General features: G+C 52.1%; 1 protein-coding gene and 1 long non-coding RNA gene across 5 annotated transcripts; both read right to left on the bottom strand.

Moving 5' to 3' along the window:
• Positions 1-208: 208 nt before the first annotated feature.
• On the bottom strand, positions 209-2,052 carry LOC147600020 (uncharacterized). The gene is made up of 3 exons (XR_015259226.1): positions 1,859-2,052; positions 518-661; positions 209-416 (listed from the first exon to the last, which is right to left on the bottom strand). It is a non-coding gene; the product is annotated as an uncharacterized LOC147600020 (long non-coding RNA).
• A 976-nt stretch (positions 2,053-3,028) lies between these two features.
• On the bottom strand, positions 3,029-10,266 carry LOC147600019 (N-alpha-acetyltransferase 20). 4 transcript variants are annotated; one of them, XM_086753520.1, is made up of 7 exons: positions 10,025-10,246; positions 9,667-9,691; positions 9,491-9,581; positions 8,180-8,315; positions 6,959-7,104; positions 5,502-5,589; positions 3,029-3,192 (listed from the first exon to the last, which is right to left on the bottom strand). In XM_086753520.1, the coding sequence occupies exons 1-6, from the start codon at positions 10,075-10,077 to the stop codon at positions 5,504-5,506; spliced, it is 537 nt and encodes a 178-aa protein (XP_086609646.1). In that variant the 5' UTR covers positions 10,078-10,246; the 3' UTR covers positions 3,029-3,192; positions 5,502-5,503. The 4 variants fall into 4 exon arrangements, 3 of the variants coding, with proteins under 3 accessions (XP_086609646.1, XP_086609645.1, XP_086609644.1); XM_086753519.1 differs by having other exon boundaries at positions 3,029-4,406; positions 10,025-10,244; XR_015259206.1 differs by lacking the exon at positions 3,029-3,192 and adding an exon at positions 6,713-6,860 and having other exon boundaries at positions 6,949-7,104; positions 10,025-10,256.
• Between the last annotated feature and the right edge of the window lie 1,170 nt (positions 10,267-11,436).

Here is an 11,436-nt window from a genome sequence, read left to right as displayed (position 1 = left end):
TCAGAGCCTCATCCAGCCTGGCCTTGAACGATTCCAGGGATGGGGCACCCACCGCCTCTCTGGGCAACCTGGGACAGTGCTCTACAACTCTCATTGTAAAAATTTTTTTTCTCATATCTAATCTAAACCTACCTCCTTCTAATTTAAACCCATTACCCCTTGTTCTATCACAACAGGCCCTACTGAACAGCTTCTCCCCATCTTGCAGTCAGTTCATCACACGTTGTCTCTGCTGCTCCTTCCTCCTCACGCTCTTTTTCCGCTCTGGGGTGGGGTCCTCCCCACATGGCCACAGGTCCCGCCAGGAGCCTGCTCTCCATGGGGTCACAGCTTCCTTCAGGGACATCCACCTCCTCGGGAGCTGGGTCCTCCACAGGCTGCACGTGCACCTCTGCTCCAATGTGGACCTCCACGGGCTGCAGAAGGACAGCCTGCCTCACCATGGTCATCATGGGCTGCAGGGAAACCTCCGCTCCAGCATCTGAAGCACCCTCCACCACCCTCCTTGTGCACTGACGTTGCTGTCTGCAGCACTGTTTCACACTCAGTTTCTGTGCAGCACTTTGTCCCCCTTCATAAACGTCCATCACAGAGGTGCTATCAGCACTGCTGACGGGCTCCACTTTGACTGGCGGCAGATCCAAGTCGCAGCTGGAACTGGCTGGGCCCACCACAAGGGCAACTGCTAGTGTCTTCTCACAGAACCCATCCCTGCAGCCCCTGCCCTGCAGCCCCAGCTAACATAGCCTAGCCACATAAACCCAATACAACAGCAATTAGCTCCAGGACAGGGAAGTGGGCTTGAGAAACAGGGAAACAGAGACCCAGAGAGAGAGATGGGGCAGGAAAATCTAGTGACGGGCTACAGGCCAGAGAGGAGGAGTGAGAAGGAACCAGACTGAGAAATGAAGAAAAATAAAGAATAGTGATTGGCCATGGGGAAGAGAGGGAGGAATTAAAATAAGGGGACAGTGAGGTGGACAGAGATAAATGGAGAAATACAAAAAAAACTTTAAGAGCTAAGGGCAGGGACCGAGGGAGCCAGACAGAGAGAGAATGATACAGACAAAAGTGGGCTATGGCACAGAAAGGGAAGAAATTAAAACAAAGGGACAGGGACCTGGAATAACTTAATCTAATGTCAGAAGGAAAAGGTGTATGTAGGACACAGGGCAGAGAGAGAGGAACTGAAAAATTAGGGACGTGGACTTGGACATAGAGAGATGGGGGGTCGGAATTGTGAAGGGCTAAAGGGCAAATGAGAAGAAATTTTAAAAGTCGCGATAGGAAGACAGACAGATAAATTAAAAAAATAAACAAAATAGTGATGGGCAGTAGAAAGAAAAAGAAAGCAAAGAGGTAGAAGGAGAGAGGGAGAGGTATAGGGAAGCGTAAAAAAAATTACAGCAGTGAGAGAAAGAGAGGGAGAGGCAGGGAGGGATGAGGATGCAGAAGAGGGATGAAACAACGCTGCTGGTCCAGGACCCATTGCTTCTCCTGCTCTCAGATCTGCTGCGAGAATTTGACGGTTTGGATGAGTTTTTCTCTCTCTCTCTCTCTCCCCACCCTCCCTTCCTCCTCTGTACCTCTGGTCACTTCACTGTCATCCACCTAAGAGAACAGATTGGCGCCTTACACTCTTACAACACGCGGCTTTGAGGACACACAGCCTCACGCGCACACGCTACGTGGCTGTACCGCGCTTCTGGCTGCGTACAGACCCTGCGGTGCACATCGCCGGTCTGGCCTGCTGCTGGCTATGAAGACGCCCCCCCTCCTCACCTGGAGAGGGAGGCTCCCTCTGGGCTGCAGCAGGAGGCACACACCAGCCAGATGGCATTTGTTTTTTCTTCCTTACCTTTCACCAGCCTCTCGGGTCACTCCGCGGGGCTGCCCTCAACCGGCTCGCCTCCAGCAGACCGGGACTCTGCCGCAGCGGGCGGTTTGAAGCTCCCCGTCCCACCACACCCCAGCGGGAAGCAGCCAGGAGACGGCCCCGCACCCGCCAAAGGGGCTCGCTCACCTCATCGGGCCCTCGGCCCTCACCCGCCGCCGCCGGGACCCGCTCCCCGCACGCCGCCATGCTGCTGCCGGGCACAGCGCATGCACTGGCGCGCGGGAGGGGCCAGAGCCGGCGCGCGAACGCCGGGCTGCGGTACCGCGCTCCGGCCACGGGGCGGCAGCAGCAGCGAGCACCCGGCGGGCGGCGCTGGCAGTGGGGCGGCACGGACGCTGCAGTCCCGCGCTTTGCGCGCCGAGCGCCCGCCGGCACCGCGCCCGTGGGGCGGCAGCGGCGTTTCCCTACCGGGAGGCAGCAACGAGCGCGGCGGCACCGCACCGCAGCACCGCATTGCCGGGACCTGCGGGAGGCAATGTGGCGCACGGCGGCGACTCTGCGCATGCGTAACGCCTACTCGCAGCACGCGGGAAGCTCGAGCTGCAGTACATTTCCGTCGCAGGGCGGAGCGCAGCCCAGAGCAGCGCGGCCGCCCGGCCGGCAGCCCCAGGACTACAGCTCCCAGCGTGCCCCGAGAGGCAGCCCCAGGACTACAGCTCCCAGCGTGCCCCGAGAGGCAGCCCCAGGACTACAGCTCCCAGCGTGCCCCGAGAGGCAGCCCCTGCGCGGCCGCTCCGTGCCGCCGACAGGGGCCCTGCCGGCCCGGCCGCCGTACGGCCGCGCTCCTCGCGACTTTCCCGGGACCCGCCGGTCCATCGCCCGGCCCTCGCTCGCCGCAGCCCAGCGGTGCTCGGCGACCGCTCCACTCCCCCCGTGGCTCGCACTGGCCCCTCCACGGCCACCCGGGGCAGGGCAGCACCAGCCCCTCCAGCAGCACCCACCCCTTTACAGGGAGGGGCCGTCTCCACCACCCTCACTGCCCGCACCTGGGGCTCCTCCAGCCCCGGCCCACAGCTGGAGCCCGGCAGGAACTGGGGGCCATCGCCTGACCCCCACACTGCATCACCTCCTCCCCTGGGCTCCTCACCTCCCATGGCCCCGGGCAAAGGGAGCAGAAACGCAGCCATGAAGTCGAAGGACACGGCGAGTGTTTATTCAGTCCCAGAAGTGAGGTGCAGCCAAGGCTCCCCCAGCCCCTGGAACGCCTCGGCAGCCGTTTCCAGAGCCACGCTCGTCGGCTCGCACGGTCGGTTCACTGGCTCCTGGTGGGCTCGGCTGTTGGGCAGAGGTGGAGGTTGCCAAAAATGAGGAGCAGGGCACAGGACACCAGACGAAAAGAGAAAAGTGGCAGTCAGCTGGACAGCAGGGCATTGTGAGAAAGCTTGAGGCAAGGAACGAGATGGCAAGAGAAAGACAGGGACAAGAAAGAGGACAGTGAGAGGGAGGAAAAAAAAAAAAAAAAAAAACGAGCAGGACAGAGACCAAGAAAGAAGCACAAGGACAGAGACGAGAGGCAGAGAGAGAGGAGAGCAGGACAGAGAAAAAAAGAATGACAGGGAGCAAGATGGAGATTAACTAAAAACCAGGGATGCACAGCACGACAGGAGAGGAATTGAAAAAGAACAGTGGAAGGGAGCAGCACAGAGGGATGCTGTGAGAAACAATGGCACGGGCAGCAGGACAGAGAGAGAATTTAAAAGGAAGAGAGAGCACAAGAGAAACAGGGTGAGGGGCGAGGAGAAGGACAGATAAAAGGATACAGCAACAGAGGGAAAGAGGATCAGGGAGCAGGACACTGGAACAGAATGAGAGAAAGAGGGGCAGCAAGCAGGACAGAGCAGTAGAGAGGGATAGAGAGACAAAGAGGGAGACAAGGACAGAGGGAGATAAATAATGACTGGGGAGGGGAGATAAAGACACGGGCAAGGAGCAGCAGAGAGGGATGGTGAGCAGGACAGAGGGTTATAAAGACAGAAATAAGACGAGGGAGGAGGACTGAGGAGCAGAGACAGAAAGGTACAGGGAAAAGGACATTGAGATGAAGGAAGAAATAGGGTTAGGGAACAGTACAAAAGGACAGAAAAAGGAGAGGAAGAAGGAAGGAAGAATAAAGATGGGGACAGGGAATGTGACATATGGAGAGAAAGAGTAGGACAGAGAACAGGGGAGAGGGACTGAGAGATAACAGAGAGAGATGCAGATTGGGACAAAGAGATGGAGAAGGTAGAAAACAGAAATGGGCAGAAGGACATATTTCTGACAACCTGTCACTCCTGATGTCACTTCCATGGACCCAGAAATGGGACATGGCACAAGACAGAGGAATGAGGGAGTGAAAAGGAAAGAAAAAAAAATAAAGGTACAGGGAACTTTTTAAAAAGAAAAAAAAAAAGAAAAGAGAGAGCAGAATAGTGATGGAGAATTGGATACAGCTGGGGAGCAGACAGAGTAAGAGAAGATGAGAAACAGGATACTGGACAGAAAGTGAGAGGAAAAAAGGGATGGAAAGCTGGATATAAGAATGGAAGAAAATCAGGAAAAAACAACAGTATTTATTACACAGTGTGGCTCATTAAAACGTAAATAGTCTATCACCTTGAACAGAACTGTTTACCATAGTGGCTTAGCCTGTGTCTCATCTAAGCTACCGTCTTTCTTGACAGGGTACACAGGACTATAAAACCCGTGATAAAACATGCTTACAGAACTAAACTAAATGGATTATGTGTGCAAGATTTGATATTACTTGGTCTTAATCCTATCTGTACAGTCAACACTTTTATCTCCAAATTTCATTGCTGCAAATTCCACATTTATCCATGTTCCTCCATTAAAACAAGGGAAAAAAAAAAAAAGCATTATCTCAGTGTTAGATATAGGGCTGTTTGAAGATGCTGTGAACATAATGACAGACTTCTCTTTTGCAGGTTCTTGGGAAATCCTACATTGACTTTGAAATTGAGCAAGAAAAAGTATGAGAAAACAAGAAATCTTCACCACAGATTACTCCAGCGGACACAGCATGTTAAGGTATGTATGGGTACCCAGAACACATTCGTCTTGAATCTGGTCCACGGTGGAGGGGAAGCCTTGACTGCTTTGATTGTGTGGCTTTTTCAAATCAACACAACAGTACATTTAGTACTGTGCCTGTGCCGTGAAAGGGGGAAAGACATTTCTACATTGTGTATAACAGGTTTAACTTTTATGCAAGTATTATTACATTGCCCACTCTTGCTGTCTTTCTTGGGTATTGTACACTATTTTCATTGGTCATGAATAATTGCATCTGAAGAATTTTTACTATTACTAACCTCAGGTATTTTTGATTTGAAAGAAAAACAAGAAAACACCATACACTAGGTAATCCCATTTTAATAGTCTCTCACTTGAGAGACTATTTTCAAAGGAAAAATAATGGGCTAAGTGCAGGAGTATGCAGACATTACCAACAGAACTGGCATTAGTACACTTCTTGGTATTGCTTTTTGATATTTCATGGTGAAAAACATCGACCCTAAGATTTCTTATCTGTGAGTTCTTGGGGGCTAGGGGGAGAAGGAACCTGACACTCTCAGTAAGTTGCCTGAGAATCACAGCTTACAGTTACTCAATGTCTTCTGGTCTCACAGGATGAGGCAGAGGTATAATTGACTTCTTCTCCGTATCTCTGGAAAGAGCTTTTCTCATATCTGTGGCAAAAAAAAAAAAAAAAAAGCTATTACAATAAGACAGTCGCTGTGCAAAGCCATATTTTCTCTTACAATAAGACCGTTCTTAATCAAGAAGATTTCATAGAATATCTCAAGTTGGAAGGGCCCCATAAAGAACATCAAGTCCAACTGCCTGCTCCTTGCAGGACTACCTAAAACTAAACCATACGACTAAGAACATCGTCCAGACACTCCTTCAACTCTGACGAGCTTGGTGCCGTGACCACTTCCCTGGGAGCCCCGTTCCAGTGACTGACCACTCTCTCAGTGAAGGTCTTTTCCTAATGTCCAATATGAACTTCCCCTGATGCAGCTTTATTCCATTTCCTGGTGTCCTATCGCTGGTTACCAGAGAGACGGAGATCAGCCCTTCCCTCCCCGCTGCCCGCCTTGAGGGAGTTGTAGGCTGCAGTGAGGTCACCCCTCAGCCTTCTCTTCTCCAAGTTTAACAAAACAAGTGACCTCAGCTGCTCCTTGTAAGTCTTGCCCTCGAGATCTTTTACTATCTTGGTCGCCCTCCTCTGGACACACTCTGATAGTCTGATGACCTTAATGTTCAGTGGCAACATTATCAATTGGAGTATAACACTGCATGAAACTCAACCAAATGGAAAGGAAATGGTAGGCTAAAGGGACAAAAGGCATCTGCAGCAACAGTAGATATGTCTGTCCGCAGCCCCTGCGTATCAAATGAACAGTGCAAGAACAGAAAAGATACACAGCATGCTCATGTAACTCTTAGGGGAGAATACGTTAAGGAAAGAAGATCTAGAAAGACGAAGCAGCTCGTACTTCAGTTTTATTAACAGAATTAACATTAACATACTTGAATTTCCATGTTCCTTCCCTTTTAAACTGAAAAGGCCACCCAATTCTCTGCCACTGTTGACCACTGACACTTTTAAATTTGTAGTCAGACATTTGAGTAAAACTTTCAAGTCCCTGTTATGGGAAGAAACAAGGAAAGCACTGTAATTCCTTCCCCCAATAACATCAGCAAAAAGCCCAGCCACTGGGTGTGAGCACCTCAGAAAGAAAAATTAGATTAAAAACTGCATTTTAATTTTCACCTTACCTACAGAATAAATGTCTTTGTACTTACTAACTTATTCTTGTTTTGTAGTTTATTTTGCCACAGATGCTACAAAATGTGTAAATTGCAAAGTTAAGTTTTGCAACTGATGTAATCTTCAGTATGAAATGCTATCTAAAGGAGTATGCAAAATCCCGTTCATCAACAACTATCTGAACTTGCTTCACATTAAAAAAAAAAAAATCATACAAGCAAGCCCAGGAACCCTCGACATGACACTCTTTCCATCCAACTTGAGGCAGAACAAGTACTTACCATAAGCATCTTCATCTGGCTCTCCACTGCTAGCAGAGTAGTACTCCAATACCGTACGGTACACGCTGTAGCCTAGTTGCTTATACATATTTACTGCAACCTGATTTGATACTCTCACAAAAAGATCCACGAAAAATCCACCCTTTCTTTGAAAAAAGAAAAAAACAAGAAAGCACAGTAAGGAATAGTACATTAACGTATTTCTGAATAATAGCCCCTAACTCGTGATCAGACCAAGACAGGTCTGATCACATGGTGCGCTAATCAAACATCTTTCACGCTGCAATAACAACAGGCGCACTCCTTTACCGAGGAACAAATCCAGTATAGGCACAAATTTCATTTTATTTTTGTCACACGACCATTCTTCTACACTAGCCAGTAAGTTCCGAATTACGAACAGGAAGAACAGGACAAGCTAAACACCCACACAAGCCTCATATCTGTGAGAAATTATTTTTTTTAATCTCCATTTTAGCATAAGAAATTAATTTTTTATATATATATATATACACACACACAGACGTGTATAAAAATCCACATTTTAGACTGCATCAGCTTAAGGAGTACCTCCTTCAAAGTGCATAGGTGGGGCAGTGGAATCAGCTGCAAAATTCAGTTGCCTAACAGGAGACAGTCCTTCTTCTCACAAGGCAGATTTTTCAGAATATCATACTATTTTCTGATTTTGCCAACTACAGTGGTGTTGCCCTACTAGCGTGAGGTGCGGACACTCCCCTGTGGGTTCATTTGACGCGAAATTAAAGTTTCTGCAGGTACATGTAACCAAGCATGAGATTAAAACTAAGCTCAGATTCTGTCTGCCGTATAAAGTTTCTTCAAGCTTGCGCCAGAGGTAATTGCAAAAAGCCCACAATTACTGAACACGTATGTTGGAGACCCTGTGGGAAACAGTGCTGATGCTTAGGGAAGCTCTTTTCCTGCCAAGAAAAGCATTTTTTATATAGTATCTCTATTAGAATTCAGGCTACTTCCGACTCATCCTAGCAAGGTAGCTTTCAGAGAAACCCTGAGATTTTAAACCACCAAGCAACATTCATAATTCTTGTTCTCCAACTATGGGGAATTTCAGCAAATCAGAACACTACTTAAGGCAAAATTCTGTGTCTGTTTCATGCAAATCAAATATCTATGCCACAGACATGCATCTGTAGAAAGACTACTTTAAAAGACAAATTTAAAGATAAGCACAGTACTCACTTTTCTGAAATTTCTTCCAGTAGTTCCATCAATTTAGCGGCCAAACCCAGCCGTCGAAATTCTGGTGCAACAGAGAGAGCAGTAACATGTCCGTGCCATTCTTCCCTAGCCACAGAGCCTTCCGCTTTACCCATGACTGTGAACATACAGAGCATCAGCGCGGTAGCGCCTCTGGAATAATGCACCACCCACCGCTATACTTTACGAAAGAACCAAACAGTGTAGAAACAAACATTGCAATGATGGTGGTAAAAGCTCAAAGAGGGATCTCTACATTATCACTCTGATTCAGCGACCACTAAAAACGTCATTTTGCTCAAGTATTACAGTGGTCTCTTGACCAGTTGTCGTAGTTCAGCCACCTAGGCTACCACCTTAGCCCCCCCCCCCCTTACTAAACAAAACCAGAACACCAGTGTAAAAAAAAAAATTTTTTTTGCAAACTCATTGTTTGAGGAATGACTTCCGAATCCGAGTTTTAAGCAAGTCTCATGAGTCTTTCCCTGAGCTGAATTCAAGACCTGACTAAAGTAATGGAGGACTAGAGGCCCAAAGCTAACTCACCATCCAGACAACTATTGGAGAATTCTGGTGACTATGAGAGCGTGGGACATTTTGCCAAGCTGGCAACAGAAAGCCAAGGCTTGCAAACATGGTATGTTTGGGGGGGGGGGGGGGGGAGAAAGAGGGATGTTGTTCTGGGGGGCTTCTTTGCAGACCTTTTCCTTTCTACACAGAGCCAAACCACACGGTACTCTCATAAACATCACAGTCACTGCTAATAAGCAACTGATGTGGTGGGTACAGAGAAACCTTCTGCACAGCAAATGCTGGAAGGAATAAACAGACCACCAGCTCTATTTGGAATAATTTCTGAGAAACACAAGTATTCCACGGCAAAGAAGCAACTGACATCCAGACCCAGAGCTCTCCCTCGCAGGCCCATGCAAAACCCCAGCCCAGCATCTGTACTCCCTGATGGCTGACAGCGCGCGAGCCCAGCGCGGGGTGCAGGGGCCCAGTTCCAGGATGGCAGAAAGGCGCACACGCGTTCACCTGCACGACCCTGGGCGGAGGTTACCGCAGTCCCTGCTGCGCTGGGCACGTCAAACCAGAAACTGCTGCTGCGAGGCCTGTGGACACCCTCAGACACGTATGAAGCGGGAAGATGCTACACAAGGCTCCTTTTCCCCGCCGGCTATTTGGAAAACGCGAAGAGCACGAAAAGCTCCCGCGCTATCCCCCCCCAAACACGCAACGCCGCGGGACGGCCGCGCCGGCCAGCCCGGCGCCGCACCGCACCGCACTCACTGTAACCCATCAGCTCCCCGCCGGGCGCCTCGGCGACGATGAAATACTCGGGCCAGTGGGCCAGGTACTGCAGGTAGAAGGGTGTCCCGTACTGCGGCGCTCGGTTAAGGAGCAAGCTGTCGCCGCGGCCCGCGCCAGGCCCCGCGCCCCCTCCCCGGCGGCAGCGGGAAGGATACGGTCTCCGTCAGCGGGTCCAGGTTGCTGCGGGGGGAGAGCGACGCTCACCACGGGCCCGGGCCGGGGCCCGAGCTCCCCCGGGGAGGGGGGCGGGTGGGCGGCGGGAAGGGGGAGCCGCCAGCGCGCGCCCACGGGCCGAGCGCGGCGGGGAGCGAGCGCGGCGGGGAGCGAGCGCGGCGGGGAGCGAGCGCGGCGGGGAGCGAGCGCGGCGGGGAGCGAGCGCGGCGGGGAGCGAGCGCGGCGGGGAGCGAGCGCGGCGGGGAGCGAGCGCGGCGGGGAGCGAGCGAGCGCGGCGGGGAGCGAGCGCGGCGCTCGGGGGCGGGGAAGGCAGGGGAGAGAAAGGCAGCTGGCGCTCACATGTTGTTGAAGCGGAAGAGGTCGTCGCAGGTGAAGGCGCGGAGAGTCGTCATGCTGCTGCTGCTGCTGCCGGTGCCGGCTGCCGCTGCAGCTCCGGAAGCGCTGCTGCCGCGCAAAGGCTCCTTCCGCCACGGAGGGGCGGCAGCGGCGCGGCCCGGCTCCGCCCACGCGGGCCGTGCCGGGCCTAGGCGGCGGAGTGCGGGCACCGGGAGCGACAGGAGTGGGGAAGGAACGCTAAGCCTGCCTGCGGCGGAGCGAAGAGCGGTGGGGGGCCAGTGCCGGGGGGCAGGGAAAGCTTGTGCAGCGCCCAAGGACAGCCCCGTGGCGGCCCCCAGGCAGGACAGCTCCGCCCCAAGCACAGACAGGCCGATATTGCACACCACACCACCGTAATGTGCAAGAACCACACACGCAAACGAACAGCTCCCGGAGGACGGAACCTGCTGCCGGGCACGAAGTGCTACGGTGCCAGAACAGCATAGTACAGATGTTCTACCGCGGACCTGGGAAACGCAGTTAAACACTGTGTCCTGTGACAGAAAGTTCCTCTCAAAACTGGGACAATGGATGCTGTCGTAGTTCGCCCCGCTCGGGACCAGACTATGCGGTCTCTCTCTCACTGCCCTCACCCTCCGAGAGAACAGGGGGAGATAACGTAAGAAAAAACGCTCAATGTTAGAGATAAGGACAGGGAGAGATCCTTAAAGTTACTGTCACGGGCAAACCAGACTCGACTTGGAGAAAATAGTTTATTATTAAAACCAAAGCAGGATAATGAGAAAGAGAATAAGACAACCTCCCCCCACCCCTCCCTCTTCCCGGGCTTAGCATGATCTCTACCTCCTCCCCCCTGAGCGGCACAGAGGGGAAGAGGGAATGGGGGTTATGGTCAGTTCATCACACGTCGCTCCTTCCTCCTCGGGGGAAGAACTCCTCACATTCCTCCCCTGCTCCATTGTGGAGACTCTCCCACGGGCTGCAGTCCTTCATGAACTGCTCTGGAGTGGGTAATTTTTTTTCCATGGGGTTCAGTCCCTCCAGAATGGCTACCCCAGCAGGTCCTCCATGGGCTGCAGGGGGATCTCTGCCCCTCCGTGGGCCTCCACGGGCTGCAGGGGCACAGCCGGCCTCGCCGTGGGCTGCACCACGGGCTGCAGGGGAATTCTGGCCAGGAGCCGCATTACTGCTCCCCTCCTTCTGCACTGCCCTTGGCGTCTGCAGCTGTTCCTCAAAATAAATTCTTCACAACTGGCTCAGGCAGATGCCTCTCAGGGTCTCTTCACATGTCATTCACATCTCATCTCCTCTCCATTTCTTGCAGCCGGGCCGGGCCCAGTCGGGCCCAGTCGGCCGCCCAGCAGGACACCAGAGGGTGAGGCCTGCAAAGCCCACAAGGCTCGCGCCTCCCCCTC

Source organism: Chlamydotis macqueenii, chromosome 8 (assembly GCF_036417535.1).
Source record: "Chlamydotis macqueenii isolate bChlMac1 chromosome 8, bChlMac1.mat, whole genome shotgun sequence".
Taxonomy (NCBI): Eukaryota; Metazoa; Chordata; class Aves; order Otidiformes; family Otididae; genus Chlamydotis; species Chlamydotis macqueenii.
The sequence above is the reverse complement of the archived record's forward strand: the minus strand, read 5'-3'. Positions and strand labels throughout refer to the sequence as shown.